General features: G+C 35.9%; 1 protein-coding gene across 2 annotated transcripts in view; it reads left to right on the forward strand.

Annotated features, from left to right (window-relative positions):
• The window catches only part of LOC150083780 (heterogeneous nuclear ribonucleoprotein H2-like), a 166,577-nt gene that overhangs the window by 32,667 nt on the left and 111,005 nt on the right, over positions 1 to 22,905 (forward strand). For both annotated transcript variants that reach the window (XM_090377485.1, XM_090377486.1), the window contains one exon: positions 9,316 to 9,459. In XM_090377485.1, coding sequence (XP_090233611.1) covers positions 9,316 to 9,459 — 144 coding nt within the window. The remainder of the gene's footprint in view (positions 1 to 9,315; positions 9,460 to 22,905) is intronic.

Here is a 22,905-nt window from a genome sequence, read left to right on the forward strand (position 1 = left end):
TGGTCCATTTCTGTCTTTCCTGTCCCCTCTGAGACTCCTATAGAAGGCTCTTTGGTCCTCATTGAAGATTCAGTTGTTTATTTTCCTTTGGGAGCTCTCTTTGTATCGGTGTAGTCTCTTGCTGTGTGAGGAGGTTCTTCTTCAGTGTGTCCAAGTATTCTCCTATTCTCTGATTTTTTTGGTCACGTGTTTGCTTTGGCTGTCACTGTCTCTTCACTTTTGCAATCAATTTCTTACCCCTATTACCCTGCTGGTATTGGTAAATTGGGCTGTCTTGGCTCTTTTCTTAATTGTTGTTCACCCGGTGCAAAACACGAATTGCTGTTCACAGGGAACCACAATAATGAGAAACTCGTGAAAGAGCTGCTTACCCCTCCAGTGCAAAACACGAATTGCTGTTCACAGGGAACCACAATAATGAGAAACTCGTGAAAGAGCTGCTTACCCCTCCAGTGCAAAACACAACTTCCGAATATAAGAAACTTCAATAAGGAGGGACCTCGCGGACTCTTAGCACAACGACCTATCTGATAGAGACGTGGAAATATGAATGACGAGTGTGAGGATACCCGCTCATGCATCGCCTGCACAAAAATGGATATACAGTACTAACTACTAGACAAGTAGGGACTGTCCCAGGAATCACGAACTTTCACGGCTTGGAAACTTCAACTACTGGGACTACACGCAGCTTTGCTGCCGACGCCACAAGGCGATCCTACACCTGTGCTCACTTGCACAGGGCTATTACTCCAATTCCTGGGCGGGGGGGGGAGAGGGGACGGCTCTACTGTTTTTCTCTCCTCCTCACCCACCCCTCTTTTCCTCCTGGTGGGGCCATCTTCCCTATTGACCCCATATTTCTGACTTTCCCCCCAGCCTTCAGTCTCCTCCCCACTCTGACTAAATATCATAGCGTATGCCCCACACTACCAAAAGTTTAATTGTTCAAATCAAGTCACGCAATGCCCTTTTGGCCTCTAATAATCTCTTAGCGTCTTACCCTGAAAATCGCCGCATGTTGCATTACAATTTTTTTTTTTTTTTTACATAGGCCCTTTGACCCTAGCCACTGAAATCTCAGGAAAGTAGGTGACAGGGCCTGCCAGAGTAAAGCTCCATACTACTGTGTACCTGGTCTGCCCCCACGGGGCCAAGTGTGGGCAACGTTGGGCCTCAGTAGGGGTCCAGCGGCTAAACGGCCAGATGAACAACGATACATAACGTTACACTTATACAAAATCCATACACTTAAATCTCTGGCCTTCCCAGTGAACTGGTACACCTACAATGAAAGCAACGCGGAGATGGGGGAAACCCCTGGTGCCGTTAGACATCAATACACTTTACACTTTACTGCTGCTTCTGCCCACCTGGCTATGGAGGCGCCAGGTAAAGAAGTCTTTGCTGTTTTTCTTTGCATCCTTTGCCAATGATTTTTCATAATCTGCCTTTGCTTGCCTAACTTCCTTTGTGACTTGAATACAGACTAGCTTGTATCTACCCTAGGCTTCTGTGTCGCCTGACAATTTATGTGCATCCCATGCATTTTTCTTCTCTGTCACAAGTCTCATTAGTTCATATGACATCCATTTGGACCTAAACCTAGAGCAGTATTTCTTAGTTGGAACAAAAACCTAGTAGTTTCCAAAATTACTTTTTTCAATGCTTGCCATTTAGAAATTGCTGTTGGTCCCACTGTATAGAACCTAAAAAATCTCTGAGACCACTAATCACCTTTACAAAAGCAAGAACCCTTCCCTTTACCTCTGATAGTAGTTACATCTTTAAGTAAATCCCACATCAATTCACTGTGATCACTGCCTCCTAGTGGTTCCTTTATCTGTAAATTCTTACTGCATGAATACAGTAAACCCCCGCTATTCGCGGGGGTTACGTTCCTGAGAAATGTCGCGAATACTGAGTTATGACTCCCATAGTAATAAAGGGGTTCCGTTCCAAAGCATGAAATATATAAGAAAAACTAGTCTAAAATTTTGTCTATGTATGTATTATATGTACATAGACAGTACGTAGTGAAATGCAAGCATAAGGCATCAAAATGGAAATAAGAAACAATTTAATATTAAATGTAATATTTATTAGAACTTTCAAACCAGCGCCTTTGCTAGCAAAAAACTTATCCCACCAGTGCTATCACCAGTTTTGATAATGGAGTTTTGCCTTTTCACGAATGATGAGTGAACTTAACGGAATTTTATTTTGAGTTCGGTCTTCTATCCACAGATTTAAAGCTTTTTCCATTTTTTCTAATTTAAAATCACGAGTTACAGAGCAGATTTTTGAAGCAATTAGCGCGTTTTCACGGACACTACGGCGGATTTTTTCTTACCGTTGACTCGTTGATTTTATGTTTTGCCACTGAGGAGACACTTTTACTATTAGAAATTTTATCTAATAACTCAATTTTATTCGCTAATGTCATCATCACCTTCTTTGATATTTTCACATTTCTCTCGTTATTTGTAGCCATAATTTTGTAGGGATTAGAAAGAACTTGTCCACAATAAAGTCACTTTCTTCCGTTAACACACTCGAAAAAGTATGTTTTACACTGCAAAACAGTAGATTTATCATTTTTGTAAGCATATCAATTTATAAATTGATAAATTTATTCAATTTATAAGCATATAAATTAAAAGCAAACGACGAAACCTTCCATGACAAGCGCATAACACATACTGAACAAGGATTAGCGAGAAACATCCACGCTCGCAATTTTGTCACCCCTCTCCCCCCACCCACTGAGTGCTGTTTTGACCGGGAAAGATAATTTTAGCCATGCCCATGTTTATTTATGGCGGAAAATATTCACGGCGCTTTAAAATTCACATTTTTTTAGGTTTCATTTTATATTAAATCGGAGATCGCGAAACCGCGAATAGCGGGGGGTTACTGTAATCACTGCTGATAATCAGATCAAGAGTGTTACTCCCTCTTGTTGCTCTCTAATAAATCATCCAATAAATCCACAAAAGCCTTGCTATTGTGTGATTGACCAACCCACAAGTTCCAGTCTATATCTGGACTTGTGAATTGGTGACGACACTGATTTACTGGCCCACTCTTTCTCTGTATAATTGTTCGTTGTACTCATCAGAATCATTAGGCCTATAACAAACTCCTACCCTCATTTTTGGTTTCCCAGTGCTTATATCACTCCAAACATTGAACTGTCCATTTATGTCAACTTAACACTTCAAATACATCAAATTTATTTACTATACTCCTAGCATTGGTGTTCATGCAAGTATACATGCACCTGTTCTTACTTTTAGTTACTCTAACACAGCTCATCTATTTACTTGCTTCATGACTCCCAGCAGTTCCTGAAATCCCCAGAAACTGGCTTTCTGGGCTGCTGCTCATTCCAATAGAAGCAGTGCAAGAATAATTTCCACCTCTACCTGCAGCTACTGTGAATTCACCTCCCCCCCCCCCCCTTCCCAAGCCAGCTGTTTTCCAACCCACTTAACATTGCCTCAATAACATCAGCAAATATTCTTGCATCCTTTCTATTTAAGTTTATCCCATCCCTTTAGAAGCAATCTCCTGTTAACAAGCATAGACCATGCTGAGAAAAATTCTACTCAATGAGCCCTGCACAATTTCTCCAAGGCCGAATTGATTGACAAGGCTCTCATCATATACTCCCTCTTATCATGTCTGGCAGGAGTGCAGACACTTTCCGATGTAACCCTAACTTGCAACTTTTCTTCAACATTGACCTGTACTAAGTAAAGCCACAGATCTCCTACAATTAATGTTATTAGTGCCAGCATGTACAACGATGTTACCTTTTGTGCCCTTAAAGATGATATCTACTCTGCAAAGTCATCAACTTTTGCCCCTGGCAGACGTACCGTGGTCCTATTCCACCTGTCTATTAGAGACATGGTGTCACTCAGGCATAAGCGATGCTGAATTTGAATGTGGGGACAGACAGGAGAGGTTGGGGGCTATGGTCTTAGTTAAGAAGCACATTAAATCTAAGGCAGTGCATCCAGTCAACATGGGTTACCATGCAATATTGAGTCATTTTGGTGTGACCTAAGCACTGGGAAGTCAAGTGAGAATAGGAGTGTGCTTTAGGCCATGATGAATATATCAATTAATTATTAAGTAGAATGTAAAGTTCTCTGGGCAATGCTGACAGGCTGCCAGGACAGATTATGGGGTTTTGTCAGTGATATAAACTTTTCTAGCAGGGATAATGAGGTGATTATCCCTTTGTACAAGGCCATGGTTAGGCTACAAGTACTCTAAACAGGTGTGGAGCCCTCACTATAGGAAGGATATGTAGAGATGCTGTTAGTGCAGAGAAGAGCAGAAAAGTTTGGTGAAGCGGGGAAAAAAGGTTGGTTTTATCAAGAAAGGCTTCAATTCTTCAAATTACATCTGGAAACTAGCCACTTGTGTGAAGATCTGAGATGTTTAAGGACTTGAGTGGGCAGAATGTTCTTCATCTTCCTGAGACTACATAAGGGTGGCATTCAAGTTGAAGAAGGGTGGTTGCAGAGTAGATTTGCGGAGCCGACCGGGCTAGCCAGTTGAGGTAAAGTGCCTGCCTGGCAACCCAAAAGTTGCGGGTTCAAATTCCGCCTCGGGCTTGGATCAGAGTAAAATGCAAAAACTTTGGAAGGTGCATTATGGCCACAGAAGGCGATGTGCCAAAAACTAACAAAAAAAAAAAAAAAAGATGTGCGGGAGTTTTCTTCATCAGCAGGTGTTTGATTGTTGAAACAAACTCATCCCTGTCTGTCGAAGTGGGTGATTTGAATAAATTCAAGGGAAAACTAGACAATCTTAGATGGATGAAATGTGTGATTTTTTTTATTATTATATATTTTTTATTTTTTTAATGCTTTATAAGCTCGCTTTCTTGCATCATATAGCACTTATAAATAATCAGGGCCTTTTTTGTAAAAAAAAAAAAAAAAAAAAGGTGCTGGTACTCATTCTTTGCTATCAGGAAAAATTTAAAATTAAAAGGATATGAAAAGTACTCTAAAAATTTATATTGTTACTTTAATGTTTTTGGAATAAGAACAACGAATTTAGTATATTAACAGTTTATTAAGCATAAATTTATTATTCAAGTATATAAAAAAATAAGTAAAATGTAGGTAAAATAAGTAAATAAATCGGTCAGCTGCTTGAGTGTCAGGCACTCAGGATGAAGGGTCCGTAGTAGGTTAGTGTAGTATCTTAAATAGAGAGCCTTATGGTAACTGAAAAAAAGTTTCTAGTACCCTGGCTTGGATTAAAACAGGAACTAATGAAAATATCTATTTGAGTCTTTCCAGTTGATGTGAATGAAAAGGATGGGAGAAGTGACTCTGACTTCTTCCTGGAGAAGCGATTAAAGTCTTGGGGGAGAAGCAACTGGCAGGTGAGGGTTGTGCAAGACTCCACACACACACACAGGCGTCTCCCCGCCACTGCCTCCTCTGAATACCTCCTTGCTGGGACAACTCCAGCTTTGAAAATTGTTAAAAAATACTTCTTTTTGTAAATTTTATAAATGACTTTTATAGAATTATTAACTAACTATTTAGCAACCTTTTTGTCACCAAAAGGAGTTACTTAGTACAAAGAAGCGGGCAATAAAAAATTGGTTTTTAATTTTGACACAAAAAGTAAATAGATAAATTTCAATTGGAATAGTTTTCCCTTGATAAGCATTGAATAATGCATAGCTAATGTGATTTTTAAATTTTTAGCTCTATTAGCGACGGAAATAGAGGGGTGGACACGAAAATTACTCACATTTTTCTGTCTGGCCTCGCCGTTTTAAAAATATTTTAAAATTATATTTTAGGCCTACTCGTTGAGCTCTTTTCAATGGTGTATAATAAGCTATAGGCTGACAAAAGCATTTTTGTCCCTCCCCATACATTTACCCACCATTCTCAGACAAATTTTGTGTACACCGCTCAATATGGCATTATGTTGGCCCACATGGTGTACAAACCCATGCAAAATAAGTTCTCATCCGACCCCCTGTGCCGACTTCTTTTCTTTCTCTTTGTGTCCGTTGATGAATGGTGTTTCTGAAGCAACCATGAATCGACATATTTTGCTGGATCGAATCGGGTCAGCGGTGGGCTTACAATGTTCAGAAATAGTAGTGAAAAAACTTTGTCATCAGTGAAGCTCTGGTTGGCGATCAGATTCATTTGTGAAAATCCTTTGAAATTGGTATTGTACTTGGAGCATGCATCAAATTCTTCTGAAACCATCTTTTCAATTAGGTATTCCCGAAATCCATGAATTGTATCTCTTTCATTTAACTGTAACCTAATTGACAATTTTCTAACTTCATTTTCACCAAATGCCGACAGTTCATGTTTAGAAGGTTTTAATATCTTTGTTGACCTCATTGTCCTTCTCTTGTCATCAGTATTGTCACTAGTTCTTAAATTTGTTTTTTTTTTGAATTGTTCAAAATGTCAGTGTCATTTGGATATGCAGGTACTGTGACCATGTAAGCAGAGATGGGGAAAACATTTACAGAAAAATGTGGATAACGTACTTCCGCAAAAGAACAGATGATTATTGTCAGAGTAAAAGAAAATCACTCTCTCCTAATTCTCAATGCGGTGCTGACAGTTCACTGCGGTGTTCTATCCAACACCCTCCCCCAACACCCATTTTAAAAATTTTAAATGCTATTTTAGTGAACTAAAATAGCATTTTAAATTTTTTTAATTATCAAAAAAAAATTTTTCATTAAATGTTTTGTTCAGTAAATGTAATTGTGTATTACTTATGAATTCTGATATAAGTGCTTTGACAGCAAGGACAAAGAAGTGATTTTCCCACTTTATATGTTAAGCATGTCAAACTGGTTGGACTGTTGGCTCTGCCTATTTTTTATGCAGCAACTGACTTTTCAACCGGAAGGGTAAAACCTATAATAAAATTAATAGCGTTTAAAGGAGATAAACTGAAATAAGATTTAAATAAAATTATGACTTATAATGAACCACTGTAAATGTTGATTGTCATGAAATCACATATTTTACTTCAAGTAGAAATATATTTAATTTATGTTTAATATTTCTCTCAGTAATGATACAAGCATGCTGTGTGTGCACTAGCTGATCTGCATTCTCTCACCATTTGCACAGTACAATAATCTACTGGGAACTGATTGTCTGCTCATGTGCAGTCTGAGTTTGATACTCATGGCCACATCTGGAATTCGACATATTGGCTTGGAAACATCATCTTAGGTAGGACAGATCTGTTGGAAAGGAAGCAGAGAAGAGTAACAAGATTATTTAGAAGCACAAAAGGATATCCTTACCAAGAATGACTGAGGTTATGTGTAAATTACAGTTTCTGGAAACTAGGCATCTGCACGGGGACCAAATTGAAGTGTATGAAAGGGTTAATTAAACTAAATGCTGATGCCATCTTCACTCATCAGATGCCACACACCATGGGGGAGGAGTGTATAACTTTTAAGTTGGATAAGGATAGTTGCAGATTAAATGTGCAGAAAGTTGACATAGTGTAATTGATTGTTGGAGTAAAAAGCTTCATTTCTATAAATTGCATTTTCTGGAGGCTAGGTACATGTGGGGTGATCTGATAGAGATGTTTAAGGCTTTGAGTGAATTAAGCAAGGCTGATTAATTAAGCTGATGGGATTCTCCCTCTTGCTCAGGGCACACACAAGGGAGAGCACAAATTCAAATTGAGGAAGGACAGTTGCAGAATATATGTGCGGAAGGCTGCCTTTAGCCACTAGTTGGTTGTTTGCTGGAACAAACTTCCATCTGTTGTTGTGGAAGTTGATACCTTAAATAAATGAAAGGAAGAACTAGAAAATTATTGGAGGGATTGAATAGGTGAAATGGGATTTTTTTTTCTTTTGGAAGATTCTGTATAAGCTTGCTTTCTTGCATCAATTGTCATTCCTAATGCTAAATTACATCTGATATTTTCTATATGTGTAGTTCAAAGATTGAAAAATCTTTGAACTACACAAAACAATGTGATAGGTTTATTGATAGAGTCATTTCAGTTTAAGAATGCAAAGCATTCATAAATAATACAGTAAAAAGTGAATTAAATATAATTTATGAATAAGCATTTGTTGAATTTAAGACTATAGTCAGCTAAAAGAATATTTTAATGTTACAGACAACTTATTGTAACTTCAATATGATAATCCAATATAATCTTACTGCATGATATTCTGCTGATCATAACTTATCACTGATGGCTGTTGCAAATTACACAAACTGAAAATCATCCTATCTCAGAAACATTCATGCTGACCTTGATGTTAGATTTATGCTGGGTTTTACTGAAAGTAAATTATAATTTAACTTTAAAAAGTAATATATGTGTATATATGTGCAGAAATTATGAATAACATAAGTTAACTGTCATTGATTCTAAAAATGTCTTTATCTCTGAAGGTATTAATATAAAAAACCCCTACTTTGACATCAATAGCAGGTGAAGTGCACAGCATAAAGTAAATTTTACTCAATTTATGTAAAAATTTTAGTAATAGTTGATTGAGTAAAATTTTGTTTCCACGGTGATCCAACTTGGTAACCACAGAACATCAAAAGTGAAGAGCGTTTTGGTGCATAGAAGCATAATGAAGCTGAAGGAGAAACATTAGTTTTTATAACTACATGTTAGAAACACTTCAGAATTTTTTTTTTTTTTTTTTTCTGTGTTTAGATGCAGTTTCTGGATATGCTGCATAGAATAACAAATCTCACAAAAAATTACATGTAAATTCCGTGGTCGTTCAAGAAATGGTTTTTATTTATTAGTTACAGTTCTGGTATACAATGAGCTTGATTTTTATTTAGCTACTAATTATATTAATTTAAGCTAGTGTTAATGTTGAATTGCTACTGGAAAAGAAAGTATCCCCAGCGGTCTTAATACTCTTTTGTTAATAAAGTTTCTGTGACCGGTAAACTGAATGCTTTTGTTTATTGCTTCGAGTTCCAATAATACAGTGAGCTTGATATTAATTGTATTACTTTCAGTAATGAATTTAAAGCAGTATTAATATAGAATTGCTAATGGAAAAGAAAGTATTTCCAGAGGTGTTCCCAATATTTTTCTGTTATTAAAATTTCTGTGATCAGTGAACTGAATGTTTTTATTATTACAAAAATGTGTTTGTTTATGATATTTATGCTTGCTTCAGTAAACTTTTTTGTGGACTTAACTTGAACTTGTATAAACTAAAATGAAAAATACACATCGAAAAAGGTGGTTATTTAATGATGTTACTGAAATTTATTTGCCCAGTTTTTAAGTCAAAAAGAAGTGAAATGGAATGGGTTATTAAACGAAGTGGTGCTCATCAGCAAGATGCATTGAATGATGGCTGTGTACGTTTAAGAGGATTACCATTTGGATGTTCAAAAGAAGAAATTGCCCAGTTCTTTTCAGGTATTTCTTGTTTTGTTATTTTCATGTGAAGATGAAAACAAACTTTGTTTTATATTCTGTTTCTTAAAATAAAATTGGCTAATGCTTTAAGTCTATAAGGATAGATAAGGTCTATAAGTCTATAAAATTGGATTTATTACTATGAAATAATTTTATTGCTGACTTGCAATTAGGATATTTTATAAAGCACATGATATATTTGTTCAAGTTTTAGTTTTGCTTTGTTGTCAGAATTGTGTGCGTGTGATGTGTGTGTGTGTGTGCATGCATGCATGTAGAGACCACAACTGAATTTTCAAGAAGTACAGATTAATTAGATTATAATGGTATTTTATTTTCAGTGAAGTGAACTCTCCTGAAATTTAGTAGATGAACTCATTTCTCTTCCTCATGTCTTGTGATAACTACTGGCCACTTAACTCTTTCTCAGTCCATCTAAGTTGTTGCCAAGCTGCTATATATATTTATTTTTAATTTATTTAATTGTATTTTATACCATATATTTTTAATTGTATAAACTGTAGATTAAATAGCTGATAAACAAATAACTCATTAACAGTTGGAGTCTACAATGCAAAATTGCTGAATGTTGTGGCATGAAATGCAGACTGTCCTGAAAATAAGAACAAGTCCCCTACCCCCTTTTTTTCCCATATATAGTAAATATTTCTTGTAGATTGTAGAATTTGAGTTTGTGTATATTTCATTACAACACATACACACAAGAAAAAATTTGTGTGCAAGTTAATAGTTTAAGGTCTTGGTTTTTTTTTTTTTTTTTTATAATTATTACTATTTCCTACTCCACCCTTGAATTATCCAGATAATCGAGGGCGTGCGTGTGTGTGCGCCCCTCCCCACAAGGCAGAATGGAATAATTTTGTTATCATTTCATGAATTAAATATATCACCAGTGAGAAAAATTCAGTTAATCATGTCTCAGAAATAAGGAATGTAGAAGAGATTTACTTCATTACTATTCTGAACAGTGATAGATAGCAGTTGTGTAAATGGTATATGAGATGTCACCTAAAAAGTTATGTAAATTTATTTTAAGAGAAAGATTTGTTTTACTTAATTAATTTTGCATTTTGTTATTTATCAGACTCTCGGGTCATAATTCAGCCAGCAATTCTACCCTCATTTGAAGCATGTCTGAAATTATTATGATACTTTTTGCAATATCTCCTGCAATTTTCACTGAATCTTGAAGATTTTCTTTTTTTACATTTTTACACTGGTTAGTATTGAATTAAATAATATTTTGGAGTGCATGAGATAAACATTTTGGTTAAGACTGTTAATTTAAGAATGCATTGGAAAGAGTTAGTATTCAGCACATAGGTTGCCAAGCCTTGGAGGTATTAAAAAGCAGAAAAGTTGAAAAAAATAAAAGACGAAGTAAAAGTGGATAGAATAGGAAATTATTTCTAATGCAAGAATTAAAGGCAGATTAAGATACTAATTAAGTTCTATAATTAATGGTTGTAGAATTATTAATGTGCAAAAAGAATTATGATTTATGTAACAAAGCCAAAAAATTTTAGAAATAAAGAATTTTCCAGAGCTGGAATAATGGGCAAGTATTAAAACAATAATGTATGCTACAAGAAAGAATGCTGAAATTTTTTCATGATATTTAATTATTTTGCATACTTTGAACTATTTTTTTGTTATAAAATGTGAACCTTGACCCTAAATTTTTTTTCCTTTTTTTTTTAAATATATGAAAACCCCAAACACGAGAGGTATTACAACCTATAGTACTTAGTACCATGCTTGGGTTGGAGGTTAAGAAGACGAAACAAGATATTTGTTGACATTAGACTTTAACTTCTGTAGACTGTAATTTTCAGGAAATGTGTGAAGTAAGGTTGTTCCAGAAAATGGCAGTTGAATAAATAAACGAGGAAGATGAAAAGTTGGACAGTAAATGGATGTTGACTGGTGGCAGCACGTGTTCAGACTGTTTTGAAAGAGAGAGAGTGGGAATTATAGAAGCCAATTCAGAAGAACAGTGCCCATGGAAGTATATGTGGAAAAGGCATGCAGCAGAAACAGTACGTCAATGAGACAGAGAGTGGAGAGACTCTGTTAGAGAGGAGTCATTAATTAACCTAACTGCTCTCTTCTGAATGGAATCTAGAAGCCTGAGAGAGGTTTTGGGGGAACCGCCCCAGATGTGGGAACAATATTCCATGGTAGGGCAGATTTGCGATTTGTACAGAGTGAAAAGCCATTTGGAAGGAAAGTAATGCTGAGAGCAAAAGAGAAAACCAAATTTTTTAGATGCAAAGGAAGCAGTGTTTGTAATGTGCTTGTGCCAAGAGAGATTAGAAGCAGGGTAATCCCAAAAGAGATATATCAACTTGCCTAGAAATCGGAGTGTCATCAAAGGGTAAGCATAGGAGCAGAAGAATCCTTTTTGCAAGATATATAAGACAAAACTGAGTTTTTGAAGGATTGAGATCAACTAAGTTGTCTTTGCCCCTCCGGAGAAGTACCTGAAGATCGACATTTAAGGAATTGGTAGCAGATATTTGAGAAGTTGAAGCTGATTGAGCAGGGCAAGGTTTCTCAAAATGGAAAGTGGAATGCAATGTGCTATCATCGGCAAAACTATGGATAGGATTTCCAGTCAGTGGAAGAAGGTCATTAATATACAAGAGGAAAAGAGTGCAGGAAAGAACTGAACTATGGAGGGACACCAGCATTAGTGGAGAAGTTGGAAGACAGAGAGCCATCTACGATCACCCTCAGTGAGTGATCAGAGAGAAATCTGGATAATCAATTACAAAAAACAGTTGGCAAACCATAAGATGGAAGCTTGTTTAGAACACCTTTATGTCAAACTTGATCGAAAGCCTTTGAGATGTCAAGAGCAACTGCTTTTGTTTCACGAAACCTTTCCATTGAATTTGTCCATATGTGTGGGTAACAATAAGCCAGAATATCATCAGTGGATCGACACTGACGGAATCCATACTGGCAATCGTTGATCAGACGGAAGGTTTCTAGGTAGTTTAAGAATTGGTGGTTAATTGATTTCTCCATTACATAGAAGAAGTAATTGCAATGGGATGATAATTGGATGGGAGGGACTTGTCACCCTTTTTAGAAACTGGCTGGATATGAGCAAATTTCCAAGCAGAAGAAAAAACACCTTTGGAATAAGAAAGTGGAAAAAAGGTGAAAAAGAATAGGAGTAAGTTCAGGAGCACAGGTTTTGAGAACAAGTGGAGAAATACCATCAGGGCCTGGAGCTTTCTTAGCATCGAGATTCGTCAAAATCCTACTGACATCCTTTTGACGGAAGACCACAGGAGGCATTGAATGCAGCGTTTGGGAATGGTGGGAGGGGTTTTAACAAGATAATTAATACACGAGTTGGAAGAAAAATGGGATGCTAGCAGGTCTGCTTTATCCTTTGCTGCAGTGACAACAGAACCATCTTGTTTTTCCAGAGGTGGGAGCAGAGATGGGCAAAAGTTGTGGCCAATAGCTTTGGCAAGAGACCAGAATGCTCGGCTACCATTAGGGCAAGAAGCAAGTTTTCTACTCTTAACCTGTTAAAAATCTAGTTTGGACTGATTAATGACCGCTTTACAATTGTTGCGAGCTTTGGTGTAGGCAGAAAATGAAACTGAAGAATTGAAAACAAACCAATTACAATATGCATCATTCTTCTCTTGAACAGCCTTAGCACATTTATTGGAAAACCAAATAAAGGACACGATTTTAAAGTGGAGTGTGGAATAAAGGATTCCATTCCTACAAGAATAATTTCACTGACACGATCTGAGCAGACTTTGACATTAGAAGTTTTGAAACAGTAATCCGACCAAGGAAAAGAAAAAAAAGAAATCTTGCAGGTCATCCCATTTTTGCATTCTTGTAATGCCAAACCTTACGAGGTTGGGAATAGCCATGAGATAAAGGCTCCATTGGAGAAGAGACAATCACCAAGTTGTGATCTGAGGTGCCTGAAGGACCACTCCCTTTGACCATGTACTTAGAAGGGTTGTTCGTGAGAAAAAAATCAAGCTTGTTGGTTGTATGGTTAGGATTGTCTGGTATTCTTGTAGGTAAAAGAACAATCTGTGCAAGGTTATTAGAAATTGCAAAATGGAAGCCAGCTAGAGTTGTGAACATTGAAATCACCAAGGAAAATTACCTCACTGTTAGTAAAGTTGCAAAGAGAGAAAGTCAAGGATATCTAAGTGATTAGTGGAGTTGGGAGAATGGTATAGACAACAGATGAATTTTACACAATGAGGTAGAGAATTTAAGCCAGAAAAAATTGAAAAGTGGAGATTCCAAATTACCAAGTCTCTGACAGGGAATAATCAGAATGGACATGCACAAGTACCACATTTGAGGCGAAAGGAATTATATCGCGAATAATTTGGGTAACTGAGATGAGCAGTAGTTGAATCAACTGATAACTGAGATTCTGTCAGAAAAAGTACATGGGGTTTGGCAGACTTCAGGTGTGAAATGGACATCGTTGAGATTAGAGTTGAGACCACGTATATTTGTGAAATGAACTAGGAAGTGTTTGGGAGGTTTAGATCTTTTTGCAGATAACCTTACTCTATTAGTTTGACAATTCATGGTGTATTCAATAGTAAGGAAAAGTGGGGGGGGGTGCTGTATGAATAATGAAATTTTTGGATATGGCGTACACGTGGTAAGAATATACCCAGATCCTTGACATAACATGGCCTCAACAATGCTCCCCGCATATACACACTACTCGGACTCCCTCCAGTCACTATCTGGCAGAGTAGTGGTAGCAAGATTATACACTAGCTGATCCGGAAGCCTCCTAGAGTTATCAATAGGTTCGGTCCAGTGTACTAACTTACCGCCAGCCTGCGAACACCATTTTAGAGCTGTACCCTCAAAATGTAAGGAAGTTTGGATCTTGCCATGATGGAAGAGATGGGGAAGGGTTGACCAGAACTTAGCTCTGGAGACTAAACATGGGTTTTACCACTTCAAGCCTCCAATAAGCAAAGTGGTGGTATATCACCGGTTGATGAGAGTCATTTACCACCTAATATTGGCTGGGAAGACAGGGGCAGCATTCCTCCATGTCGTGTGGGTGTCACACCTCGACCCCTGCTTACGTTGGTTCATACCTGGGTGGTCACCCAGTCTGCTTGTGCATGGAGGTTATACCCAGGATTACTAACAGTTCCACCATTGTGAAGGTGCAAGCAGAGGGTTTGGCTGTCACAGACCATCCGGACTTCACCAAAATTTGGTCTACTTGACTTGAATGTCACCGAGTATCAGTTCCATCAGCATTTTAGACTCCCAGGTAGCAAGTACAGCATATCTGGCATATCTGAGAGAATGTCTGTGACAGCCTCAAGGACTGTGTTATTATTTTATGGCCTTACCTGTTTTTCAGTCTGTTTCGTAACAAGATTTATCTGTTTCAAAATTTCGGTGTTTTTAGCTGCAAGTATGGTTAAAAAATATATTTAAAAAAAATATTCTATTTGTCCTGTATCACAAAATGCTTGTGTATGGTATTTACAAATTTTTTTTTTTTTTTTTTTTCAATAACTCTTCACTAAAGTCTAGGTCTTCAGGGTTAAATAGCTATGCACCCAGCTTGCTTTGGTACTTAAGTGCCATTTTCCCCCCTTTACTGTAGACTTTTTTCCCCCTCTTTACTTGGCTATTAGTTATTTGAGGATGGAGTTCGATATTGTTTTTTTTTTTTTTTTTTTTGTTTTTCCCTCAGTCTTGTCTTATTATGATAGGCCTTGGGCATGGGTAAGGCCTATTATTATGATAATGGCTCTTACATCCCCAACGTACCTAGGTACATCTCTTTTTGACAATTTTTTGCCACATTCCAACCATCTTTAGTACCTTTGGACTATACTTTTTTTTTTACCTTGTTCTTTTCCACATTTCCACAGTTCCATTACTACACAAATTATTTGATCTCCCTTATTTAACTTTTCAATTACATTGACAATATAATTGAAAACTAATTTCAACTAATTTTGTTATATATTCAGGTATATTTTAAGCATTATCTAATAAATTAAAATCTGTTATCATTCACAAAGAATTTTTCTGATAATTACTTTGTGATAATCTTTTAAATTCTTTCGTAATCAATTACTAATCAGCTTTAGGCAGTCTATTGTCAACTTTGATATGTTGGTTCAGAATGCTGCCGAGATAGGTTATGACCACTGGTCCCCTGTAAATGTTGACCATTATGATCTGTTTTAATTTTTGTTTGATTAATGTAATTTATTGTTTTAATTTCTCCCCATCTTTTAGACTTCGGAAAGTCTAAGCCCCTTTAAGTTTAAGCCCCTCGTTCATTAATACATATCTAACCATTAAATTTATATTTGATTTTAATTTTGGTGTTAAAAATAATTTCCTATTCTTCATGCTTTTATTTTCTTTCTTTTTCATGCTTTCTATTACCTTTTAAATTTGGTAACATAGTACTGCACCCTTCTCCAGTTAATATGTATATTTTACTCTCTCTCTTTTTTTTAAAGCTGTTTTGTGGTTATAATTTCTGTATCCCATATTTTATTTCAAACTCTCACTTCCATATCAGTTTTATTTATATCGCAGTGAACATGTTTTTTCTTTCTACTTTACCTATATAAATAGTCAGATTGATTAAAGCAGTCTTGGAAATAATGCCACACTTAGGTCAGGTGTGAAATGAAACTCCATAAATTGTGCCATTATAGCTTGGTTCCAGTGTCATTTCAAAATTGCATACCTCAGCTATAACATAAAAGTTTCCATTGAACTGACCAGTGATATGTAATCATTCCCTTTTTTACAGTCATCTTTCACATCCTGCATATTTGAGTGTTGCAGTAAAATGTGTATTAAGAACTGCTGTCTGCTTTCAATTCAGTTTTCTCTTTCTTTTAAAACTTTGTTGTGACAATTTATTATACTGCACAGCAAACTGTGAAGGAAGCAATAAGTGTATGCAGATCTTTATGTAAAAGGTCATGAAACCAAAACTTTGGGTATAAGTGACGATATGACATTGCTGTTATTGATGCTATATGCCAGGGGTGGCCAGCAAGTCGATTTTTGTCGATCACAACGAATTTTAAATATATATAAAAAATAGATTAGTCAAAATCTAAATGTTATTATTATTATGCTCCCAACTGCATACGCTTATTACAAATCCGTTGAACCACATGACTATTCTTGTCGCCATGCAGGCTTGTCTAGTGAAAATTCACACAGTTAGGTTGTGGAGAGCATAGTGTATGTGTAAAATTCTTATTTAGCTTACTTAATATTAATAAAAGTACAGTACTTATACATTCATTTAATACCCTTTGATTGGGACTGGGGATTTCGGCCCCATTGTCCGAAATCTACCTAGCCGCCATTGAAAGCCAAATCCTACACCCCTTTCCCCCTGAACTAAAATTATACATGCGATATGCCGACGACATTCTTGTAGTAGGCAACAGACCCATTATTAATAACCTCTTCGTAAAACTTAACTCTGTACATGATAGACTTAAATTCACCCTTGAAATTGGACAGAACAATCAGATAAATTTCCTTAATCTCACTATCTATATAACAGGCACAAAATTAAATACGAAAATTTTCAGGAAAAATACAAACACCGGTAAATACTTACATTTTGCTTCTCATCACCCTCTAAACACTAAAAAGGCAGTTTTATATAACCAAATTCACAATGCACTAAAGTACAGTTCCTCACCCACCGACCTTCACAATGAAATACAGTATATTACCGACAAATTTATATCCAGAGGTTACCCCCACCAACTCATTTTAAATACAATCCTTCACGCTAAAAATAAAATTAAATCTAACATCCCAACCAAAGACAAAAATAAAACTAACATCCGCATAGTCCTCCCTTGCCACAATGAACTAGCAGGACAGTTCCGACACCTATTTAACAACACTGATATCTCCCTTGTTTTTTCCACCTACAACAAATTAGAATCCTTCTTCAGCACCTATAAAGACACATACAAATATTCTACAAACGACCTCAATAATATTATATACCTCATTAATTGTCAACCAAACTGCAACACATGTTATATCGGAAGTACCACTACCAAATTTGGCTCATCAAAAACATCCAACACCCGTGCATACTACCATTTCCATAGTCTCACGTCTAACCAATCTGTCACAGAACTTACAACTCATGCCCAGACTCATAACCACAACCCGCTCATCGATTCTGCCATTTCCATCATTAAACTAAAATCCAGCTACAGAATACTTCAATATGAAGCTCTAGTTATTGAATGGTACAAGCACCACTCTAACCTCCAAATTCTGAATTCTAAACTCCCCTTCAATCTTTCCCCAATTTGGAACCTCTCGAGATTAAAGTTCCCACATGTCAAAAAAGGCATCACGAGAGTATAATTTTTTATTCTTAAAATACCATACGCGTTCTCTCCCCACACATTGCCAACTGAAGACGTTCTTTAACTAACGAAAGTCCTCGTAAAGACTATTGGCTTCACCGGATTCACTTACATAGTTTTTAATTATTCTTCTTCTTCTTTTATTTCGATGACAACCAAGGATTGGATGTGTACACTTCTGTTTCCTTGCGCCCATTTAACTCAGTCAACCTTTACTTACTTCCCTCCCTTTTAATTTTCCAATTTAACAATTCAATGTAAACATTAACCACGCTACCTAAGTAAACCATCGCAGATTAATTTCCAGGTGAGTACGGTTTTTAAGCTTTCGCTATTCTTTTCTACCCTTTGATTTAAAATGAATACCATGAAAAAGACTAAAACGTATCATTTTCATCGAGAGAGCGGGAACTATAATACTTTTTTGTAATGATAAAAGAAAAATGTTGTTGTTTGATTTGCAATGCTTCCGTGGCTATACCCAAAAAAGGAAATTTAGAAAGGCACTCAACGCACTCCATGGTAAATGCCAATCAGATTTTCTGCCTAATAGTGACCTTAGAAAAACTAAATTAAAAGAATTTAAATCCAGATTATTTGCACAACAGAATTTCTTCATGACACCTAATTTACAATCTAAAATAGTAACTGCAGCATCATTTCAAGTGAATCATCTTCTTGCAAAAAAATGCAGACCAATTTCCGATGGTCAATTCATCAAAGACTCATTTTTAGAAATAACAGATTCTCTTTTTGAAAATTAAGAACAAAAATGAAATTAAAAGTGCCCTTCAAGATCTGCAATTATCTTGAAATACTGTGATGCGACGTATCGAAAAAATGAGTAAAAATGTGAGCAAACAATCGCGTGCTCATATTCCTCATTGTGTCCTTTTCTTTACAATTGGATGAATCTACAGACGTCAGTGATACAGCTGAATTGCTCATTTTTATTATTATGGTTTTCAATGATATTGCTGCTAGAGAACTTCTGGGTATGGTTTTGTTAAAAGAAAAACTAGAAGTCTGATAAATTTAATGCATAATCTGATATATTACCACTGCATTATACACCAACAAGTGTTAGCCAGCAAAAGATTAAATACTAAAGTGTTATGGACATAACTCTCAAATCATGAATTCCATCAGAGGAAATCTCTTCAAAGGAGACTTTGCAAAGTGCAACTCGATGAAAAGAAGCAGATCTGATATTACGCACAGATGTGAGGTGGCTGAATTGGAGTAAGTTTCTACAGAGAATTCGAAATTTGCTGAATGAAATTTTTAAATTTGTCAATCAAAGGGGAGATGATTATCAGCAGCTACAAGATATGGAATGGTTGTGTGATCTGGCTCTTTTGGCAGATTTTACCAGTAAATTAAGTGATCTGAATTTGAAATTACAAGGGAAAAATAAAAATGTGGGTGACACGATTAGTAGTATTTCTGCATATAAATATTAAATTTTGGCAATGGCTAAGGATTTCAAAGAAAACCAATTCGATCGCAAATATGCAGATCATTTGCAAAAATATCCTGTTTTTGAATTTAATAGCGAGAAATAGGTTTCTGAAATTGAGAAGGTTGTGAATGATTTTGAAACCAGATTCAGTGATTTTAAAACAATTGAAAATATTATTCAATATATTTCTTATCCATTAATGTTGACTTAGATACAAAACAAATTTCAGAAAAAAATCGCTGAAATTTTTCACATGGAGAAAATATTACTTGAAAATTAAATTATTACATTGTGAAACTATATCTTCCTAAAAGCCAGATCATCAGAAAAAGACTTTTGGAAATATGTTTGCCGAGAAATGTACCCAAATGTAAAAAAAAATGCAGTGAACTTTTAAATTCCTTTTTTTTTTTTGGTTCCACATATCTATGTCAATCGGCCTTTTTGTATATGAAATAAACAAAAGACGAAGAATCGCTCTACTCTTACGGACTTGCATACGGAAGATTCTTTGCTGTTGGCCTTATCGCAATATATCCCCGATTTTGAAAGCTTGGCAGATGACACGAAGACAAACTTCACAAAATTAAAAATTTAAATACGTATGAATTTTAAAATAAGAATTCTGAATTGTATTTAAATTTAAAATTTATAAACGACATTTTCCAATATGTGTTGATTAACTTTTTTTAACCATGTGCAATGAAATTCTTGAGATGGTAGATCGCGGCACATTTTAAAGAAAAAAAGTAGATCGCATCACAAATTAAGTTGGCCACCCCTGCTATATGCATACTCATGAGGCTTTTATTTTGTAACCGAACCATTTCTTGTTGCCTGTTTAGCACTGCAGTGAAACAGTTTCAAAATTTTTCTTATTAAAAACTCAAAGCATATCCTAAGCATATAGTATCCTACACATGTGTCCTTGCCATTTCTTTGAGAATTTTAATTTAATTATAAACTATTTTCAATTAAACAACAGCTGTCTTATTATCCTATAGTTTTGAAAGCCAATTCACTCTGGTGCAGAGATTAAGACACTGTTATACCATACAGTACTTTTACAAGGGGTGGCAAGCAAAACGTCTTAGGAAAAAATAAGTTATTAGAGAATACAAAAGAAGCAGAAGAAATGTGTTATTTTTCAACAGTTTAAATTATCAAACTCAACACTGTACAGCTTGGAATAGAAAACAAAAACATGAAGTCATGTGTGAACAGGTTTGTAGCAAAATGGATTACATATGTAAACTCAAACATATAAGTTGACAAGGCCATTTTGAAGTAATTTAAATATCAAAGGAGTAAAAATATCCTTTTAAGTGGCCCACTTTTATTTAGAATTGAGAATTTTGTGTGTTCCACTTTTTGAAATTGAAACATGGAACCCCTTGCAATTGCCCATTACTGCAAAGCAAATTTATTTTTCATCAGAATAAGAGAAGGTGGTGAGGAGAGGGTGTCTTTTTGGTTGTCTACTGTAGAACCCCATACATGTGAGTGTGCGGTGTATCATCATTTGTTATAGTGTTCTTGCATTCCCCCATATTGTATTGTAGTCTCAGCTGTTGCACAGTGACCTCCTAGTGAGCCCATACTATGCACTGCACCCTTTGCTAACCACGAACAGCCACCTTACATAATAATTTACAGTTCTGTTGGTGGCAGGTAGTTTGGCCTGTTCAACACCATTCTTTGGTGTTGAACCTTAACTACAGGGGACTGAATAACCAAAATGTGCCATCTGATATCGAAACACTTGACACGAGTTCTCATAGTCTTGCCCTTTTGAAACTCTGTGATATATTTATTGCATTCCATAACTGCTACTTTATTGCTGTGACTTACACATCCAGATGCAAATTACTACTGCTGTAGCATATAAAGCTGTTTGGCTTTTTATACTGCGAGCTAGGCGGAATACCCTCTTACATCGGGTGGACATAATTCGGCGATACCTGAGTCTATAAATGAATGTATAGCAACTGGTCACTCATTTTCATTTCCACTTTCAGGGGAAGAATGTTTACTCTTTGTGAGTTTGCTGTGTGCAGTTATCTGTCAGTGATGTACTGTTTTTTTATTATCATATATGCAGCATAATTTACCTAATAATGTGATATGAATTTGATATGTTCCATCTATGCAGCATATGAAATTCGTATGAAATTACCTGTTGAGGGACAAAATCTGCTAAAGACATAATGCAAAGTGTCCTGGAGGGCATTAATCATGGAATAAAGAAGCATTTGTTGGAAAAGAACAAAGATCTATTCCCCCCCCCCCACACACACAGTGTAAGAAATTTGTTGCAGATGGTGGTCTGATTTCAGACTGCTTAGTATTAACATGTCATGCAGTTTATATGTTGATGCTAATAACAATTATGGCTTTCTGAAAAGAACTGGAATGTTCATATATTTTATTCTACAATTAAAGTTTGTTACTTGGTGATATCAGATGAAGATAAGTTGCATTTGTATTCGCTATTTAAACCAAAATAACTCACCAGCACATAAGTAAGTGTATCACCCTTCATAATTCATAAAAGAGTGTGGTATGTGGTTATTTCCCCACCCCTCAGAACAGATGCTGTTAACAGTTGTGTCACCAGCAATTACTTCTTCACCATCATAAAGAGAGAACTCCGAACAAATATGTGAACATGTGCAAACGGGTATTTCATTTTGAACAGCCAAAAAGGAAATTTGGGGCAAATAAACTTGTTTTTCAGTGAAAACTGTGAATGTTCACAGTTGATGAGCTGAGCTATGTGTTGCATGAGACAGAGTTGACCCGTGCCAAATATAAAGGTAATAATGTAGTTTATTATCTTCGTTGCATGAAAATAAAAGAATCTATCTTGCTTTCAGCAGTGAAAACAAGAGATAAATACAACTGTATTATATTCATAGGGAATGCAGGTAGTTGGCACACATTTGTTGGCAGTAAAACAGTATGTGCTCATAGCTCCCACTTAGCAATCTTACAGGGTGAGTACAAAGGGGGGAGAAGAACAACTTAAACTCTTAACCCACATGTACTGGAACGAAATTGTTTACAGTAAAACTGCCTGTTTAGGTCATTACATATTAATATTAAAAATTAGAAGAAAAAAAATGTGTAAAATGTCATTTGCAGGTGAGCAAGATATCACTGGCACCCATCTAATATCAAGGTTGCACTGCACGTATCCCATCCTAGAGACCATACATATTGAAATACCCAGTGTTTATTGTAAAAATTAGTGCTGAGAGGTAAAATTTTTACCCCCCTCCTCCGAATACTGAAGATCCAGTATTTTATAAACTTTTAATTCTTATCTACACTTAACTTTTATTTTCTTCATTTTAGATGGTTGATTTGATTATATTAAATTATATTTACCAACACTTTGTAGGTTAAATAAATCTTAATTATTTATTTCAGATTATTTATTTTGCATGTATTCTAATTTCTTGTGATAAATACTCAGATTCCAGAAAGCCTCTGATCCAGGCTTTCTGCATACTTGCAATCCAGTTGACTTCTTAA

Source organism: Mastigoproctus giganteus, chromosome 7 (assembly GCF_048544385.1).
Source record: "Mastigoproctus giganteus isolate SK-2022 chromosome 7, ASM4854438v1, whole genome shotgun sequence".
Taxonomy (NCBI): Eukaryota; Metazoa; Arthropoda; class Arachnida; order Uropygi; family Thelyphonidae; genus Mastigoproctus; species Mastigoproctus giganteus.